Raw genomic sequence first — 20,518 nt, forward strand, 5'->3', positions numbered from 1 at the left:
GTTGGAAAATCACAAGGACTGAGCGATCTTGTGTGTACAAGTAACAGCCAGTAGAGGGCGTCAGAATTATCCTCAATCCCAAAGAATCCACTGAACAACGTATGGTGGCCGTCTGTGGTAAAGCAGTCATGCCAACAGCACAGATTATCAGATCCGTATAACTATACTATAGGACGCGTACCATCAGCAGTAGGCGTACCATAGTTGAGAACCGACAAGATACAGTGTGTAGCATCGAGTGGCGTCAAGCAGAAAAAAATTGGCAGAAATGTAAAACACTATTCCCAAATTCCCATATTCTCAAATGTTTAATTCAGTGTATAATTCCGGGTTTGCCTTCCTAGAGTGCTAGCATTGTGATATTTAATTTGCTGCAATTTTTAACTTGCCTGCTAGAAGCCACTAAATCTACTACACCTTTAAGATATTTTACACTAAAACAAAAGTTAAGAAGTATATACTTCTCTCCATTTGACAAATACGTTGAAAAAAATCATTTATTTGTATTTACAATCCCGAAACAACTATTTACAGAATTATTAACACAGAAAAATAACTTAAAATAAAACACAATCAAAAGAAAAACAAACAGCAAATCTAAAGAATCCAAATTTAGAAAACTAGCGGTGTAAACCTTTTTGACTGATAGCATCCGCGCAAGATCCCGAAAAATGTAATCCCCATTGTAGTCACTGGAGGCAACCCGCCCTTAACCCAGTGACACAAGCAGCTTAGCGACCGGTCTCCACACATATACAAAAATACTGATAAAACCACCAATGAACGGGTGACCAGGCACCCTTCCAGGACCATCACATGGAGGTCAGACGTACTGGTTCCAATGGGGTTCGTTGGGCAGGACCTGAGCGAGCCGCAGAACACAGCTGATGGTGGGCTCGTAGAACCACGTGTCCGTGGCCCCGGGGCCCGAGGTCGCTGCTGCTGGTTCTGTGGGCGGGTCGGCGTGGCGGGAGAACAGCGTGGCCTTACGGCTCACCACAGACTTCCTCCGCACGCAGCCCATGTCTATTAGCGCCTGGAGACGAGAGAGACACATAGCCGGTTGTAAGGTCCGCAGGTCAACACAGCCTGCTGTAAAACACATCCTGTTATGAAAAGGACTACAAATGTCAACACCGGCTGTTATAAAAAGGACTACAACAAATGTCAACGCTGCCAGTTATGAACAGGACTACAAATGTCAAAAGACCGTTTTGAAAAGGACAACAAATGTCAACACCGGCTGTAATAAAAAGGACTACAAATGTCAACACCTGCTCTTGTAAAAAGGACTACAAATGTCAACACCGGCTGTTATAAAAGGACTACAAATGTCAATACAGCCTTCATGAAAGCCGTCATTCGCTGCATGTACAGACTACACAGCCTTCCTCCCTTAAGCCCGTTGGTGCAGTGCGTGTGTGACGTACCTGGATGAGATCGAGCACGGCCATAGGCTGCAGCGTGTTCTGGTAGTGCTCCACCAGGCAGTGCTGGGTGATCCCGGGCCGGGCCATGACGTGGTACAGGAGGCCCTCCAGCATGCCCTTACAGGCCAGCCGGTTGATGCTGCCGTCCACCATCCTCCAGGGCCGGCTGATGTAGCTCATCTCCCTGGAGCCACACAGACATTCGAGTCAGAGCAAAAATAACAAGGATCTGTTTCAAACTCGACTGGTATTGTACAACTGAAAGCACAACGAGTTGGTGTTTACATTTGCAAAGGGGGTTTTCTTGTTTAAATGTGGTGCCGTGCGATCCTGCTCAGATCAGACTTACTCGTCTCCGCCACCAGATGGCGGTGTGGGGGGCGGCGGGGATAAGACCTCCTCATTATCGCTTCCCTCACGCTCCTTCTCCAGCCCGTTCTCCCGGACTTCTCCCTCCTCTCCGCCCTTCCTCGTCTTCCCGTCCTCCACGGATGGCCCCACCTCCTCCTCCTCCTTCTCCTTCTCCTCAGCTACGAGTCCGTCCTCCATGGCGCTGCCATTTCCTCCTCGCCCCCTCTTTCTGGGCGGCTCGGCGTCCTCCTCTTCCTCGTCCTCCTCGTCCTCCTCCATCCTCATCACCATGGTGGCGGCGACCTCCGGGGCCCTCTTGCGCATGAAGGGGATGCTGTGCCTGGTCTGCCAGCGGGGCCTCAGCCGGCCCTTGGTGTAGCCCTGCGAGAGCCCCGGCCTCAGGCGCACCGTCAGCAGCCAGGGCCGGGCGTGCTCCGCCAGCACCCAGCGCACGGCCTGCGCCCCCACCCGGACCGCCTGGCACTCCTCCTCCAGCACCTGCACCCGCCCCCGCCAGAGAGGGGTTAAGGGGGATAACCCAGAGCACACACGCCAGACCCACTGAACAGGGTGGGATAGGACGGGCTGAGCTAGTGCTAGAGCTACTAATGATATTGACCAATATCTGAGTTGTTTGTATCATGAATCTGAGCCCAATAGGAAGAGGCAGTTGTTCTTCATTTCATCAAAATAAAATATGTATATAAATGTAAATGTATTGAAATGAATCGTCCAATCAGGAACTCGTGATTGTGTCATGGCTACCAATTAATGGCAGACACGAGTCTGAACTTAACTGTAAACAAATTGCAATTAACCTTTAACAGAGGAAAATGTCATGAGATCACGGTATTCAAATCGATAGCGAACACAACGACACACACACACACACACACACACACCTGCATGTACTGCTGCAGGCCGCGGGTGCGTCCCTCCAGCGGCTGCTCCAGGTGGGCGAGGTCCCGGTGGAGCTCCTCCTCCCCCAGGCCGCCCTCCCCGGCCCGGCCCAGGGTGGCCCGCAGCGCCCCGCAGGCCTCGGCGTCCTGCTGGGAGAAGCCCCAGTAGGCCTTCAGCGGGGCGGCCCAGCCCTGCCCCGCCGCGGAGGAGGAGGAGGAGGAGGAGGAGGAGGAGGAGCAGGAGGGCAGGCGGAGGCTGCGGGAGAGGACGGCCGGGACCAGGGACGGCCCGCACCGGGTCAGGTCCAGGGGCGGGGAGTCTGGAGGGGGAGAGGAGAGGGAGGAGGAGGAGGAGGAGGAGGAGGAGGAGGAGAGGGAGGAGGAGGAGCAGGGAGGAGGAGCAGGGAGGAGGAGCAGGGAGGAGGAGCAGGGAGGAGGAGGAGGGAGGGAGGGAGGGAGGAGGAGCAGGGAGGAGCAGGAGCAGGAGGAGGGAGGAGATTCAAATGAGATTAGGAAGAGGAAGGCGGATAACGTGTAGGACATTGCAGGAAATGATGCAGAGGAAGTTGAATAGCATGAACGACGACGATGATGATGTCAGATGGGAGAAGGCGGAGCACGAAGAGGGTGACGAACGCAGAGCCGAAGATGAATAAGTGAAAGAGATGAAGACAAAAAGGGGGATGAAGTGAAAGAGGGAGACCAATAGAGAAGGACACAAAGTAGATGAAGGGGATGAGAGTGAATGCGACGAAGAAGCCCAGATGTGTGTCTGTGATTCCGGTAGTGTGGAGATGGACGATGAGGAAGGTGTGATCTGCACTCACCCTGCGCGCTGAAGATCTGATGGGCCGGCGTGTCGCGGAGCTTGAACCTCAAGGTGCAGGGGTCCACCACGATGTTGTCACAGGTGCTGAGGTTACGTAGTTGGACTGGAAACGGGAAACAAGTCAAATTGTAACTGCGAGCCCCCCGAGCCGACCCCAGCGACCCCTTCCTGAGATGACGTCCTAAGCCCCTGCATGGCCGAAGTAGTCCCCAACCCTGCGGAGACCAGCTCCGCAGAGTGTATGTGGCACGTTTATGGTGGACAAATGTTGACAATGGAATGTGAATACTGATTGATGGACAAAACAAGTCTGCCTCCACTGGTCGCTCTGTTGGAGGTGGGCCTTTGCAATGTTGTACAAAAGGAGTTTGTACCAAATGCAAGTGCTCTATTGAATAAGACTGGATAAACTGCAGGTATCAAATAAAAAACATGCTTCCATTTGTTTTCAGGCGATATGTGTCTGTATGTAAAGTACTCTGGACTGCGGTAGTATGCCAGGATAGAGGTAGTACCACATAGTGAGTACCAGTACTATGCCAGGAGAGAGGTAGTACCACATAGTGAGTACCAGTACTATGCCAGGAGAGAGGTAGTACCACATAGTGAGTACCAGTACTATGCCAGGAGAGAGGTAGTACCACATAGTGAGTACCAGTACTATGCCAGGAGAGTCAGTAGCAGTTACCTATGCCAGGATAGCAGTATCCCTTCATCATGAGGTAGCTTGTGTGCGAGACTGTAGCTTTCCCTGGCAGCCTCTTCTTCCCCTCACCGTCGTCAGCATCATCCTCTTCATCCTCTTCCTCGAGTGCCGTCAATCTGAAAGACAGCCCAGTCGGTTACAGTGATTTAACGAGTAGAATGGGCCGTTTATATTTACAGAGATGAGATGGGGAAATGATTGGCGGAAAGCAGGTATTTCCGATATTTGTAGGTGTTTATTATTTACTCTACGTTTTCAGATCTACGGCCCATATTTATCGGTTTAACCAGTTTGCCATTTGCAATGTCATCTTCGACCTGAGTTTGTGGGTTTTACCAGTTTGGTCACACGATCGATGATGGACGTTATAATTGTGGTTGGTCCAACAATTCTTTTCACACGTTGCACAAACTACCTCAGGGATGCGTTGGTTAAACCAGTACGACCACGTATCTCTATGATCTCCGTGGTGATGGCATAAAGCCGGTTCCCCAGACGATCCATTCCACACGGTCCCGAAGCCTCACCTCTTGACCACGTCGGTCTTCACCACAGTGTTGTCCACCAGCACCACCTCCTTGGGGATGGACACGTGCACCGAGAGCAGACCCAGGGACATCAGGGTGAGGGCCGCCGCGCACATCCCCCCCGGGGAGTCCAGGGAGAGGTGCATCATGTCCGACAGGTCCAGGTGGTGCTCCAAAGACGGGCCGGGGCCGCCCACCACGGGCCCCGCCCCGGGCTGCTCTTCCTGGGCCGAGGGCGACTCGGCAGACCTGGGGGCTGGAACTAGGCCTCCGGCGTTAACCACGAAGGAGTCCTGCGCTGTACTGCGCTGGGTCTGTGGCTTTGTGTCCACGCCTGGGACTTCTCCCTCCCCGTTGCCCTCTTCCATCTCCACAGGTTCCTCCCCTTGTTTGCTCTGATTGGACTCTCCTGGTTCAGCGGGGCTGACCGTATCTGGGCCGTCCGCCTGGATCATTGCCTCGCTTACAGGCTCCCGAACGGGGACCTTAAGGTCCCCAGTGTCCCCGTCGGTTCCCTTGAGGTCCCCACTGTCCCCGGCGGTTCCCTTGAGGTCCCCACTGTCCCCGTCGGTTCCCTTGAGGTCCCCATCGGTTCCTTTGAGGTCCCCAGTGTCCCCGTCGGTTCCTTTGAGGTCCCCACTGTCCCCGTCGGTTCCCTTGAGGTCCCCACTGTCCCCGTCGGTTCCCTTGAGGTCCCCGTCGGTTCCCTTGAGGTCCCCGTCGGTTCCCTTGAGGTCCCCGTCGGTTCCCTTGAGGTCCCCACTGTCCCCGTCGGTTCCCCTGAGGTCCCCAGTGTCCCCGTCGGTTCCCCTGAGGTCCCCAGTGTCCCCGTCGGTTCCCTTGAGGTCCCCAGTGTCCCCGTCGGTTCCCTTGAGGTCCCCAGTGTCCCCGTCGGTTCCCTTGAGGTCCCCAGTGTCCCCGTCGGTTCCCTTGAGGTCCCCAGTGTCCCCGTCGGTTCCCTTGAGGTCCCCACTGTCCCCGTCGGTTCCCTTGAGGTCCCCAGTGTCCCCGTCGGTTCCCTTGAGGCCGCCACTGCCCCCCTCTCCTTTGTCCTTCGTCCCGGCGCTCTCCATCGGACTCCCCTCCGTGGTCACGGCGCCGCTGGGAGCCGGAGGGACGTCCATGCGGCTCTCGGCCTCATTGTAGAAGCTGGTGATCTTGTGGGCGTCGCCCGTGCCGTTGTCGCGCAGCGCTCGTAGGAAGCGGAAGGCGTCGGTGCAGAGCGAGGTGGGGAAGCGCCAGGTGAAGCACCTGCCCCGGGGGTGAGGTGGTTCAAATGAATCAGAGGCACCGACACTCGAGTCAATACACACACAAATGATTATCATCACATAGTTGCAAATATTAGATACATGATGTGACCGTTGACATTTGAAGTTCTGATAAAAGCAAAAAAATTATAAATAAATAAGCGTGTCGTTTACTAATCAGTCCTATTGAAATCGCATAGATGTCAATGCTAATGGTTTGCAACCAACAAGCCAACACTATCTACTATAGTAGACAGTATTAAGTATTGTAAAATACCAAACACAGATATTAATTGATGGGCCGGCACCCCTGCCACCGGTGAGCGGTCCCACTCACTTGTAGTAGGTCTGGGAGAGCTGGTAGGACATGGGCAGGATGGGCAGGGCGCGGTTCTTCTTGGGCCCGTAGGCCTTGTGGACGCGCCGGCGGTTCACCAGCCCCCTCTTCCTGCACTGGATGAACACCTGGCACAGCACCTCCTGGTTGAACAGGCTGTACATGTGGAAGGTCTGGGGAGCCGCAAGACGTGGGACACTGGATGTGAGCTTTTATACAAGGCAAGGCAACTTTATTTATGTAGCACTTTTCAAACACGAGGCACACTCAAAGTGCTTCACATTGAAATATCTTCGTAAAATAAAATGAAATAATAAAATAAAATGCATAAGCAAAAGAAAATAAAGGCAAAATTATTCAGTCTATTGGATTTAATAAACACCCTAAGTTATATACCCTGCACCACAAAGGGTACAATTAGAATTAAACAGAAAAAAATACCATTGAAATAGGGCAGAGGGAAAGTCAACTTTCTGAACAGAATAAGATAAATCTCATTTAATCAATCCACCTTCTTTTTTTAGACCAAACAAGATATTCAGACACAGCAGTAAAAGCACCATTAAAGTAACAGCATCAAAACAGAAATTGACAAAGAATGTAAATAAGATTTAAAAACTAAAACGCATGAATACCCGGGAACAATTGATCCTTATACACGACATGAGTCGTGGTAATGCATCTTATTAACGTTTGTCAAAGCAGACAAAAGAATAGGGTCACCAGACCTGAAAGGAGCGCGAGGACTTCATCTGGGAGTTGGACATGACCAGGGTGCTCTGGATGAGGTTGTGCAATACTATGGCGTGGATGTCCTCCGTACTGCGGTCACAGTGAAACGACACACCGGCTTGTTTCAATTTAGCGTTACACAGTTGAGCACAACGTAAGCATTCACGACTGTGAAAAGCTCCCAAGAGGTAAAACAACCATCACTTACCAGGTAAGATCATCTTTGAAGGTCCTCTGTTGTTCATGGTCTATCGTGAAGACCTTGTACCTGTCAGTCAGACACACACACACACACACACACACACACACACACACACACACACACACACACACACACACACACACACACACACACACACACACACACACACACACACACACACACACACACACACACACACAATGAAGGAAAGGAGGATGGAGATAAAGAGGTTGATGAAGTGAATGAGGGAGACCAATATAAAAAGGAGAGGAAGTAGATGAAGGGGATGAGAGTTCTCACGAGGATGGTAAAAACCAAGGTGTATTCTAAAAGGCAGTAGCACTCCGTACCGGGAGAAGAGCAGTGACTTGGTTTCGGGGAGAGTGACATCACAGGAAACGGTGGAGGAGCTGAACTTGTGCCTCAGTAGCCGCGTGTACTCACTGAACGCTTGTGCACAATCCTAAATCAACACAGAGATGCATCACTATGGAGGTAATATACATATTAATGCAGAGATAGTATCACTATACAGATACTCTGCATAATAACTCAGGGAAAGTATCCCTATTCAGAGATAGTACCACTATATAAGGATGATAAAAATGCAGAGTAGTGTAGCATTCCAAAATTTCCAATTAATCGTTTTGCTTCACATTGCATCACTATCAAAACGACATAACATTAATACAATAAAAAAAAAATAGTATTACCTCTGGCTTGTTTGGATCGGCTGGCTTCTTCAGCTCCAACTCGTCCATCAGAGCCTTGTCCTGGTAAACCTCAGCCAGGCAGATCCTGCAACGCGGAGCAGGGTCCACATCAGTGTGTGCGAGTGTATGTATGTATGTGCGCACATGCGCGCGTGCTTGTGTGTGTGCGTTGCGGCACCAGACCTGTGGTTGAGCAGGGTCTGGGGGTTCTTGAGGATGTATCTGGTGCGGCGGCCCACCGCCAGGGAGGTCTTGTCCATGGAGTTCTCCAGCTCGGCTTGCAGCATGTCCCGCACCACGCAGTACGGGACGAAGGGACGCGTCAGCTGCAACACAGCAGCAGTGGGCTCATTAATACACCGGCTGGGGCCACCTCATTGTTTTGATTCGTATCACAATTAGTCTTATTATATTGATGTTCATTATCAATGACTCGCCTTAAAAAAAGATAGAAAAAAAGGGTCTGAAAAGGCCAGAGGGGAGAACCTTGAGTTGAACCAGCGGGGTTGAGCTTCTTCTTGTGCTCAACCCCAGTGCCCTGGAGTCAGGTGCAAAGATGACATACAATTGAAGTATCTAGTCTCACTTGCTTATCAAAGGACCCCTGAAAGACTTTGACGGCTGTCTATGAACTTCATTTTCCTATCTGCACTTCTTTCGGCAAATGTTGTGTGTTCCGTTTTTTTTTTTCAACCTGGCCAAGGTATTGTTATCTACCTGGTTAAATAAAAGTGGACTAACTACAACAAATCGGAATCCACTGCTTTGGATCAAAAGCAGTAGATTCTGAATATTTAAAGTAGAAGAGGTGAGTGAGTGAGTGAGTGAGTGAGTGAGTGAGTGAGTGAGTGAGTGAGTGAGTGAGTGAGTGAAGGAGTGCAGGGTTGAGTGGGTGAGTGAGGGAGTGAAGGGGTGAGTGAGTGAGTGAAGGAGTGAAGGGGTGAGTGAGTGAGTGAGTGAGTGAGTGAGTGAGTGAGTGAAGGAGTGGAGCGGTGAGTGAGTGAGTGAAGGAGTGAAGGGGTGAGTGAAGGAGTGAAGGGCTGAGTGAGTATGCCTCTTGCCTTGTCGTTGAGCAGCTTGGCCGCCACGCCGCACAGCATCAGCATGGAGTCCTCCTGCAGGGACCAGAAGACCCGCTGCCGGGTCATCATCTTCAGGGCCCGGTGGTCCGCCTCGTCGTGGGCCGGCACCCGCGTCTTGGCCTCTGGCGAACACACGGGACAGGGAGAGGGTCAGAGTCCCCTCACGGCCACGGGCTGTCTGGCCATGCATGACAATTACAGTGTTAACTTCTCAGGCCAGCGCTAGACAAAGGTAAGGGATTTACATCCTTTGTCATCACAAAAAATAATATCTTATTGTTTGCTCATGCAGGTGTGTTTCATATGTGCCAAGACATGATGAAATTATGAATACAATTAATATTAATAATTTGAGTCTCTAATGAATATCAGGTCTTGGCAATTCAAGTCGATGGCCAAGTTTCACCTTATCCCTCCTCAGTCTTTGAATAGCATTGCTACCTTTTCTCTTCTTGCGAGGCACCTTGACCACCTCCTTCCTGGTCCTCTTCCTCTTCTGTCTCTTCCCGCCAATCACCTGCTGGTTCCTGCCGGCTGGTTCCACCCCCACCTGGTCACATGACACAACAGGCCGTAGTGAATTAGAATCTATACGGTCACCCGTGCACAAGAGGTTACATCTAAAACGACTGGCCGCATTTCATATGACTTTGGATAGAGCATTGCCAATTGCAATACCAGGCTAAGGATTTGAATATTACAGGATGAAAATGTGAAAAAAATAAACATAATACTATTTGATTTTAATATTTTCTTCATTTTTTTATTTTTATTATTGAATTTCATGAGGAAAACAACATGGACTACCTCTGCGAACTCCATCACCTTGGCACGCTTGGTGGTCATGCCGCGAGGTGCTGTGGATTCTCCTGTGAGGACAGGCATCGGCATTTCAGTCATTCAGCATGCAGTCATTCAGAAGATGCTTTAGTCCAAAGAGACAATTAAAGCCTAATATCTTTATTGCAATAGCTACAAAGTAAATGCAGTACAGAGTAGCGATATGAATCAGAAGGACACAAGAAGATATTTTGGACATTTGAAGATATCATACATCATAAAATTAACTTTGACTTATGCGTGGATCATCCCACTACATTTTGAACGCTGATTTCGGAGCATAAGGGGAGGAAGAGGAGGCCACTCACCGGCTTTGAGGGCCAGCCTGAGAGCGTTCTTACTCAGCAGGCTTTTCAGCCTCATCTTGCTGTTGATCAACTCTCCGTCGCACAAATTCTGGATAAACCATACACGCAGAGACACAGACACACTTTTAAGCTTGTGTATCTATGTATTAATGTTTATTTATAGTGTGTATAATCCTAAACTACAATGAGTAAAGAAATGAATTGACAACACAAACCACGCATATTGATAAACCTGATGCATCATAATGTATAAATAATGACTTAAAATCAGAAAGCATTTCTTTGTTAAATACATATGTTTTGAAAAGAGTGCAAATGCGTACAACTCATGCTCGGAGTGCTCACCTTTTTACAAGCTAGGAGGTAGTTCGTCCACAGCCAGTTGCGCTTCAGATGAGCAAAGAATTCAGAGTCCAGGCCACCCGCGCCTTTACCGTCCCCTGGAGTCGACCCGTCATCCATCTCATCACGCCTGCCCCTGTATTCAAACAGAACAAGGGAAAGATAAGGAAATCAAAATCAAAGCTAAAAGGAAAAATTCTAACAAGAATTTCACCAATCAAACAGACGTTTGTATTTGTTCCTCTTAGGAAGAATTTGTATTCTCTTGATTTTTTCGGGGATTGGATTCGTTTTTCTGAAGGCGACCACCTACTTGAGGAGATAGGCCAGTTTGAGGAACCGGGAGCGGTCCGGGAGCACTAAAGAGGGCATAGTGATCTCCTTCTCCCCTCCCCGCTTACCCCTCACCAGCCCTGATAAAAAACATGCACACACATTCGTGAAAACTCAGTAAAACTGCTCAAAAGCCATCGATAGCATTTAACCGGGCAGCACATCGCAACGGCTAGGGTCTTCCCACAAAGTCAACAATTCTCTCACACACACACACACGTCTGTAATAACATAACAATAACAACATGCGTGGTACCCAGGGGTGTGTTGAGGCAGACGCAGAGAAGGTCGAACCAGTAGTTCTCCACGTCGGCGGCGGTGCTGAATTGGTACTGGCGCCTCTCGAAGGGCTTGTCTGGGTTCTCGGTCACCTGCCAGTAGTGGGGCTCGGCGCTGGTCGTGTCCACGATGGTGGCGTGCTGCCTGATGAAGATGAACACCTGGACGGAGGTCAGAAGGACATGTGGTTGGAGCAGATGGAAAGGGGAAAAAGGTCTGTAGATGAGAGGATACAAATGTGTTCTGCCATTGTTGGATTTCAAGTGATTGATCGGCACATTCAAACACGTAAAAATACTGGGACTACCTGTGTATCTTTCTTAAAATACACAAATATTGTTATTTTGATTTTGTCACACACGCGCACACACACACACACACACACACACACACACACACACACACACACACACACACACACACACACACACACACACACACACACACACACACACACACAGTGTGGAGAAGAGTCTGAGGACACGGTACGTTGTGTGCACAAACTATTACCTGTTTCGATATGAAGTCATTAGAGACTGAAGCAGTAGCGTCATAAAGCACTTCATACCTGGTCCTTATCCTGGAACTTCTCCATCGGACCAAACTGCAACAGGCCCATGTAGACCAACTTCTGCAAATTCTCGTAGAATGCGAAAATATACTTCCTAAAAGCAAAGATAAAATTGTATTAACAAATATTAATAAGTGTGTTGTTACGCATGACACGGCGTGTGCATCCATTTTTTATATACGTGTAAAATGTATCCATATTAAAATGACCGTTTGTAGAGCAGCTGCCTCTTGATCTGCGCGGGGAGGACTCTGACGAGGTAGTGCTGCTTCACAGGGTCGTTTAGGTACTCATCCAGTCCCTCGATCTGTGTGCCGGAATCAGAACACATAACGACCATTAGCTCCCACCCGTACACCAAACAGACACACGATAGGAAAATAGCCTCAAGTCTTCTGTTGAGGACACTGTTGGGTCCTGATACGGCCTCAGATGACCAACATATACAGTCGCTAAAGAACTGGCATGGTGGCTCAGTGGTTAGCACTACTGCCTCACAAGAACAAGAATTGTCACCTCAAACGCTGAAAAGGTGTTCTTAAGAACACTGCTGATATAGATTGAGAATGCTGCTGAAGATTCAGAAGGCTCATATAGATACACAATTCTTATATAGTTGGAGAATGACAGCATAGATTCAGAAAGCCAATATATATCCAAAACCCTAATAAATTGACAGAACGCTACAATAGATTCAGAATGACAACACAGATGCAGAAGGTAGAAACTCTGCGTGAGTTTGAGAGTACCTTGAAGTTTATCTGTGTGACCTGGACGAAGATGGAGAGAGGCAGGCATAGCACCACGTCGCTCACCAGGGCCCAGCCGTAGCCAAACTCCTTGTGGACGCGGAGCGGGGGCAGGTACCTCTTCCAAGACAGCTCGTCCGCAAAGACTGCAGGACGGCGGTGCCAACAGAGACTTTATTTTAGAAACAGCCTAAACACTCCAATAGGCATTTCATACCGGCGTCGAAAGTCAGACACAATGTGATTCTCGGTTGTATGTGACACCGATGTGTTGTAGACAAAACAATGCGATGTCCTGCCTCCGACACACTCCTCCCATGCAGCAAGCCTCGCATGAAGAGGCTCAGGACGAAGTATCGGACGGCACATCTCACTCACCCTTCGCATTGCTTTCCAAAGATCTTTGTTTCAGCATCTGCACTGATTCCTCATCTCCCGGGAGCGCCGTCTCTCCAGACTTTTGCGGCGTTGACGCTACTGCTGTCGCTGCGTTTTCGGCACCGTTTGTGTTTTCGCAGTCGGAAGGATTCAAACTTTCACAGTTTTGTCCGTTCTCCGGTGCGGGCGCTGAAATGACCTTAGTGGAGGAGGAGTGGGAGGAGGAAGAGGAGGAGGAGGAGGAGGAGGTCGTATTGTCGTCTGCCGGTTGTGATGGCTTAGGGGAATCTGTCCCTGTGGATCCCTTCTGGTACGGTCCGTACACCACGTACCAGAGGAAGGTGTGGACAAGACGCAGCCGGTGCATTTTAGGCTGGAAACCCAACGTCCTGCTCAGTCCTCGGACTATGGAGAGAGAGAGAGAGACGCGCACACAGTATAAATGCCGTGACGCACCTGTGGTGATACTGTTCTATAGCTACTCTAAAAACACAATAGCTTTGGAACAGAATCACAAATGAATACATTTATAACATGAAAGACAAGATATTGGTTTAAATATATTTAAAGAAAATTTATAATAAAAAAAGGCCAGAACCTGTTGTTGGCATAAATGCATCCTGTGCTTCTGGGCTTTTCTTTTTATCCTCCTTGTTCTTCTTTGATTTAGGGGTGTGGGGACTGGTGTTGCTCAACTCCATCCCCTGTTTGGCCTGCTCCTGCTGCACACTGAGGGACGAGGGAGACGGAGACCACATAAGATGGTAGAGAGACCGAGGACGAGAAAGACAGAGAGAGACAAATAACAGAGACAACAGAGGCAATGAGAGAGACCACAGAGTAGAAAAAAAATAGAGGGACAACAGAGACAGAGACAGAGGGCAACAGAGACACACAGAGAGACCACAGAATAGACACAAAGAGAAAGAAGAGAAAGATACCCTGCTATTGGCAATACATGCAATACATGTACTGACCGTGCAACAGCGTAGGAGCCGGAAATCCTGAACCGGACCTGCTCTATAGCGCTCTTCACCATGTTGTCGTTGGGTTGTACCGACGGATGAACTACAAATTCCACCTGTGAGCAGGAGTAGCACAGGTAGGGAGAGGCCAGGAGTTAGAGAAATTTAGTTTCAAAAGGGTTACTAACCATTCTTTTTTTATTCAGATAACATTATTTCAAAAACGAGGCTTTGAGATTGGATCAAACAAAGACGAAGACGAAGATTTTAAAACTATTCCAGCAGATAAGGAGTACAAGAACTAACAAATATAATAATGATTTGGGATTTTAACCAACCAACTGGTTGTCGAACTATTTGTTTGTTTTACTATGATTAACCAACGTTTTCACATGTAGATTCAAAGGCATAATCAGAATCGATAATTGTATTGAAGGTGGTATAATTGTACAACAACATTAAATATTTTAGAAACATTCCTAGTACAATCCTTCAAAGCATCCCTCCCAACTATCGCCATTTCAGAAACAAAACTAACAACCATGTAGAAAAGTCCCTGGTGCATGCATACCTTCTTACTGACTCCATCCTGGATGACTGTGGTTCTGAACATCTTCACCAGGCCCTCCTTGGAGAGCAGGCGTATGAGACGGAGGATGGACTTCTTGCAGCACTTGGTGCTGGAGCCATCCAGCTTCTCGTTGTCGTTGATCATCTTCTGGAGCCTGCATTAAGAGCCTGTATGTTTACCTCTCATGTGTCACAGCAGAAAATGCAGGACAAAAAATTATAAGAAAATAACGGCAAAAAACCCGCAAAGATTTATGAATATAATCTTAAAAATACTGACGCATAGAGTCCCTCGACAATCTTGACACTGCGCACCACCTCCACGATCATGTTCTTCCTCTTCAGCAGACGATAGGTCTCATGACTTCGCTCCAGTCGGATCCCTTGCTTCTGCAGCAACCCAGTGAGACACAGGTATTATTGCAAATTAGAGCAGTCGACTTTTACACCAGTTTCCAGAACCTCATCATTGGTGGAAAATAGGGCAGTCCGACAAACCTTCCGCTTGGGCATGTCCTCAACCACCTTGATGCTCTTCTGGGCGTCATCGCTGGCTGAGTCTAGAGCCTCCCTCTCATCCAGGACTACGATGGGGCTCAAGACAGGGTCCCCCTCCTCCTCCTGGGAACTCTCTGACAGGAGAAACGTTCTTTGTTATCCAATGTCCTCTCTCACAACACGACACAGAGGGTGTCATCAGGGCTGACTCTTACCTGCGGCACAGGGAGTTTCCACCACAGAGGGCTCGGACACGGAAGTCTCTGGAGTTTCACCTGAATGATCACACAGCATAACGATACAAGTTTGAGTACTGCTATGCCATGATACAACTTTTAACAGCAATCTGCTGGTATGTTGGTCTTCAGGCTTCCACCATGAAGAAGCTCATCTCAATGAGCTTCAATTGTACACAAACAATATGGCCCTCATTTCCAGGATTCAGGTTCTTTGCTCACGTTTGATGGGTGTAATCAGAGCTGCCAGGGCCTGCTGCTCTGGGACCAGCGTCTTCTTGCCCCTCCCTCCCACACTCCGCTTCTTGCCTTTGGCGACAAAATCAGGGTCCCCTCTCTGGGTGTCCTTGGCCTTGGCTTTAGGGGTTCCCTTGGTGGTTTTGGGCCTGGGGGTGGAGGAGGCTTTGCAGGTGGGAAGCGCTTTGGGGGCGGAGGAGGGTGTCCCGGCGTTCTCCTCGGGCAAGGGCTCAGAGTTACACAGCAGCTGGTTGCGTTCCCTCTCCTTTACAAACTGCTGCATGTGGTCACTGGCACTGACGGACCTGCATGGTCGGAACAGGACCAAGGGTATTGATGAGAGAGGACAGGAAATATATTTTAAATATGAAAAATAAGCTTCTTAGGCGATACCCACATGTGGCCAATAAACTTTGTGGTCCTCTGTCGACCGACGTCCACCATGAAGCCCTGTGAAGCCAAACGGAACAGTACTACATTTGTGAACAAGTATAAAAAATCAAGTTGGTACATGGCAGGTATAAAAGCGCTTTTTGAAACTTTAATCTCCCATCCCAACTGAACAATCTTGCATGCCAACCCTCACCATGCCTTCCGAAAGGCCCAAAGCTCACCTTAATCATGCCGTCCCTCTCCAACCTCCGGCATAACATCCGAGCCTCCAGCTTACCAACGTTCATCACCACCTGCAAACTACTCTGCGAGATGCCTTTGGTGCCAGACGACACAACTACACACAAAGGAGAGGGGAACCGTTAGAACCAAGATACATAGGAGTAAACTTGTATGGAAATGGTTTTGAAATTGACAACAATAAAATTAAACTCTCCTCACATCCTAGCTTCTTTTCCTGATCTAAGGTTTAGTGGGAGGAGCAATCGTACGCACCGATGTGATAGGCCTGTAAAACCAGATCTCTCTCCATGATAATATCCTGTTGAGGAAGACCTTTTCTGCTCACTCCCACTCCATCTTCATTTTCGTCGTCATCTTCCTCGACCATTAACTCCTTCTTCTGGTAGGGCTTTAGAAGTTTGAGACAGCGCACCGTTATTTTCGTTCCTGGAAAACAGAAGCCACACATTGAAACCAATTATCAAACATTAGCTTGGACTCAGAAGAACCTCATTCGTTGGCAGCTCAAAACTCAATCTAAGGTCAAGTAAGCTTTCTCAAGTTACTCAACATAGTCGTTTCATCTCAATTGACATGATCTTAACGGTAACAACATCAGTCCGATGAGCCAAGAAAAAGCACTTGATTTAATGACATTTTGGATATGGTGGCCATAAAGATTTGAGTCCCATACTCCTTTGAAAGACATCCTCAAATCACTATACAACAGCAGTCTCTAGAGTAAGTGCACTTTAGTGGATAAAAGGTGGACCTTTCTTGGTGTTGCAGGGCCCGGCACTGGGGTTCAGGTCTTCCAGGGGCAGGGTGATGAGCTGGACCAGCTTGTAAGACAGCATGTAGTTGTACACATGCTTGAATGTCCTCTCGTGCACGTTCTACAAAGAGAAACTACTTAATGAGATGATCTTCTTTTTTTTTCACAGAGGTACAGGACAGTATTAAAAATGACAAAGAGGTATAACATATTTTATGAATATGCAAAATTTAAAAATGATAGATAAAATAAAAGATATAGATATTTATGTTAAGATTCAAGAGCAGGTATCCAGGAGCAAAGGATACTACTCCTGGTCATACAAATATTTACTTAAAGCTAGGGAAGAATATTCATTTTATGTAATATTTGTTGAAATTCTCTTTACACAAGCTTTTCAAAAAATTTACAAAATAAAGTTAAAAACAATGTGGCTCGAAATAAAATATTCAAAAAAATCTTTCAAAATCTATCCCGTCTCTAGCTGATAACGCTAAATAACCTACTCAAGGTTGAATAGTTAACGTGTAATAAGTTAAGTTAAATAAGTTAAGAAGGCGGAGATGCCGTTCTTGTGACAGCAACCTCTCTACTCATTGCACAGCAGAATTAAAAAAAAACTCAAGAAGATGATATCATTGGAGTGAAAGACAAAGAGAAAGGAGATGGGAGAGGGGAGAGAGGGAATCGTAACTGGGAGTGGAAAAAAAAGGAACTCACAAGAAGTTCTCGGAGGGTGATGATAGAGGCGATCTGGCCAGGAGCATCCTGCAGAGTGTTGGACAGGTGTTCCATCAGGATGTCATACTTACTCCTCCTACACAGTGGGGGGGGCCGGGGGATTGTCAGACATGTTCCACATTAACATTAACACCAAGGTTGTGTTATATTAATGAATCCATTTTAAATACATGTTCACTCTAGCAGGAAAAAACACAAAGCTCTTCAAGAAAGTTAATTTAGAACACTGGAATTAGTATCAGGCAGAAGAACATTGTGTAATTTAACAAGAAGTTTTGCATGATTCACATTGGACAATTGTATTACATTGGTTAACATCTAATCTACCGAACCAAACGTTTTGCAGTTAAACACCTGAGAACGTGGTAGCGTTTGATCAGCAGGAGTATGGAGTGCTGCTGTTGACCGGTGGGCAGGCGTATGACGTGGGACTGCATGGTGATGAGGCCATGTCGATCCAGACACCTTCTTAGGTAGTGCAACTTCCCAGGCTCTGTCCTGTTCCATCAGAACACCACTTGTTAAATCAAACTGACTCAAACGGGTTATCGCCCAAAAGGCATTTTGGCACTAGGTTGAAGTTTCTCGCCATGAGGGTATGAGGGTAAAGCAGCAGTAATGGCAGTGAAATGCTTGAATTTCAGGCTTCCTCAGCAGGGTCATACACTTAAGAAACTTAAAAAAAAAAAAAAGACATTAAGAAATGCCATTATATTAAAGGAAAGGATGTACACAATGCTTTTTATCCAAATAGGGCAATATGCTATAGAAATGTGATGGAGGAAACATTGAATGAACTCAATGAAAGTGTGAAAGTCAGACCTGAAGGAGGAGTGCAGGTCCCTCTGCAGCTCTCCCTGCCAGCGGGCGCGGCCCAGCCGCTCCAATATGCAGTACGATTGGTCGGTTATTCTCAAGTCAGGGTCGCTGTCTTCACCAATAAGGACGCGGAACCTCATCTTCTGGGACGCCACCACGACAAGCTTTCGGCCATATCTGAACGATGGTAAGCAGAGGCAAGAAGTCGTAAAAGGGAAGGAATTGCTGCAAAACACAGGAAAACAACAGACCTGTTACATGGGGCCGGTGTATATTGTATTGAGAACCAGACTACTGCATTTCTTTACCTAGGAGGCCAACTTGACCACTGCTGCTGATAACCAGTGAGGCAGCCTAGGCTTTGGTTGAACAAAATACTATAAGGATGGTTTATTATCCATTTGATTTTTAACACATTTATTGTATACTTAACTTATAGGCACCGCTGGCAAGTCTATTGGCAGTGGGTGTTGGTCGAAACACAAATACTTTTGAAATAGAATAAGAATATCCCGTTACCAAAGTGATAACAAAAGCCATATCCGATACCGACCCCATCACTTCACTCTACCATCCAATACCCTCTCACCAATTCATTGACCAACCTCTTGACAGCCTCCTCTAAGCAAACCAACTGTTTGAGTTCTTCTGTGCGGACATTTTTTGTCACGTTTTTCCTCTGCTTATAGAAGAGGCAGGAGCCTTGTATTCCATCCTTGTCGTCTAATACCACAGTGACTGGGTAGACGTCGTTTTTTGCATTGGAAAAACTTGTGGTCGTCTGAATGCCTGTATCAGGGTTTATGTCTGCAAACCTGCAACATAAATGGTACATGGTTTTCACAGGGTTGAGTGGTTTACGATTCCCTTGTCAACACATATGCACAACATAAATACAAAATTCCAAAGTATAGTGCAAGTAGCAGCAAGCGGAGTGCCCCATCAAGGAAATAATAATCACAAAAATATTAGTGTTGCAAAGTGATTGCACACTTCACAGACTAATTGACAGAAAGAGGCTTATTTTGTGAAACCAAAAGGCAAGACGTTACAAAGAGGATGACCCGAGCGGTCCGTAGAGGTGCAATATTGGTGAGTAATCACCATTAAATACAATCAGATAAGAGTTATATGTTCATGATTAGGCCACTCCATGGATGGAATTTAGGGTAGAGTGCAATAGGTCTTTCATGAATACTAAGGGACAAGGAAGGACCATAACAGCAACCGAGATTCGCCTATCCAAATTACACTTCAAGATGTACATCGGATGATATAACGCTAAGCTTCTAGAAAGCTGGATTTCCATTTAAATTAAAATGAGCCCTATAATCATATAGACATAGTGCATAACAACCAGAGTCATTACAAACAAAGTGTTCACCGGTCAAGCAGCTCAACATCCACTCTCTCCTTTGGAAGTTCATAGAAGTCCAGGTCGACATTGTTGATCAAGGACCTCCAAATGAACTCCTTTGTGCACGAGTCGAGTTTCAGGGGAAAACTTGGAGTTCTGGAACCAAGACGGATCCACAAAGAGGGAATAGTTATCCCGTCAAGTCCTTCTAGTGCGACCTCATCATGCACTATACTCAGTGCATCCATGGCATGGCAATGCTAAATAAATAGCTTCGTTAGCTGTTTAGCTTGAAACTAAGGGAATAAACTGTCGAACAAAGCTACAGGAAGGTCTTCTGAAAGCCGGACATTATTATCAGCATAACATTTTTTATCGAGTTCTATTTGGCATCTGACATACGTTGAATTCATATGTTAATCGAAATAAAACTTCGATATTAGACGTGTACAAGTGCAAAAATGCAGAGTTCCTGTTTTTACGTCATATTTCAACTTCGACCTTACGTTGTACGTCATGCACGAAAGCCAAATTCCCGGTTGCATCCGCGCACGATGGATGCAATGTATATGAGCAGCGCACTGAAATATTTTTCACATCCATTTAAAGTCGTTACATTATAGTCCGACTTCATATGCTTTCATTAAATAATAACACTAAGTCTTTCAATATGAATAGGAATTGTTGGTCCTGATTTTAGACCCTATGGTCGAAACTATCAAATATTTGGAGCTCATGAGAGCAATGATTATGATTAACAGACTATTCATGTCTAAAACTATTCAATAGACATTCAATTATGTGTTTAAAGTATAGATAGTTGTTCAAATACAAGGTTTTGAGACTG

The 20,518-nt window shown here is 47.3% G+C and overlaps 1 protein-coding gene across 1 annotated transcript; it reads right to left on the minus strand.

Moving 5' to 3' along the window:
- Window positions 1–479: 479 nt before the first annotated feature.
- Window positions 480–20,165, minus strand: gtf3c1 (general transcription factor IIIC subunit 1). Its single transcript, XM_030350724.1, has 40 exons — window positions 19,699–20,165; window positions 18,920–19,129; window positions 18,318–18,491; window positions 17,850–17,993; window positions 17,475–17,571; window positions 16,752–16,875; window positions 16,253–16,426; window positions 15,979–16,094; window positions 15,762–15,814; window positions 15,350–15,669; window positions 15,107–15,166; window positions 14,892–15,025; window positions 14,674–14,783; window positions 14,395–14,548; window positions 13,836–13,939; window positions 13,457–13,587; window positions 12,859–13,263; window positions 12,481–12,626; window positions 11,941–12,038; window positions 11,729–11,825; window positions 11,138–11,321; window positions 10,862–10,961; window positions 10,552–10,684; window positions 10,207–10,294; window positions 9,866–9,927; window positions 9,500–9,608; window positions 9,038–9,180; window positions 8,160–8,302; window positions 7,977–8,061; window positions 7,614–7,726; window positions 7,270–7,329; window positions 7,058–7,151; window positions 6,330–6,502; window positions 4,743–5,993; window positions 4,198–4,331; window positions 3,508–3,612; window positions 2,684–3,000; window positions 1,780–2,279; window positions 1,431–1,614; window positions 480–1,036 (listed from the first exon to the last, which is right to left on the minus strand). The coding sequence occupies exons 1-40, from the start codon at window positions 19,917–19,919 to the stop codon at window positions 824–826; spliced, it is 7,263 nt and encodes a 2,420-aa protein (XP_030206584.1). The 5' UTR covers window positions 19,920–20,165; the 3' UTR covers window positions 480–823.
- Between the last annotated feature and the right edge of the window lie 353 nt (window positions 20,166–20,518).

This window comes from Gadus morhua, chromosome 3 (assembly GCF_902167405.1).
Source record: "Gadus morhua chromosome 3, gadMor3.0, whole genome shotgun sequence".
Lineage (NCBI taxonomy): Eukaryota > Metazoa > Chordata > Actinopteri > Gadiformes > Gadidae > Gadus > Gadus morhua.

Coding starts and splice junctions, on each gene's coding strand:
- gtf3c1 (XM_030350724.1), bottom strand. CDS start 19,919: ATGGATGCACTGAGTATAGTGCATGATGAGGTCGCACTAGAAGGACTT. Junction 9,181..9,499: donor GCCTCGCAAGAAGAGAAAAG/GTAGCAATGCTA, acceptor TGTGTTCGCCAG/AGGCCAAGACGCGGGTGCCG. Junction 2,280..2,683: donor GCCTGCAGCAGTACATGCAG/GTGTGTGTGTGT, acceptor GGGCGGGTGCAG/GTGCTGGAGGAGGAGTGCCA.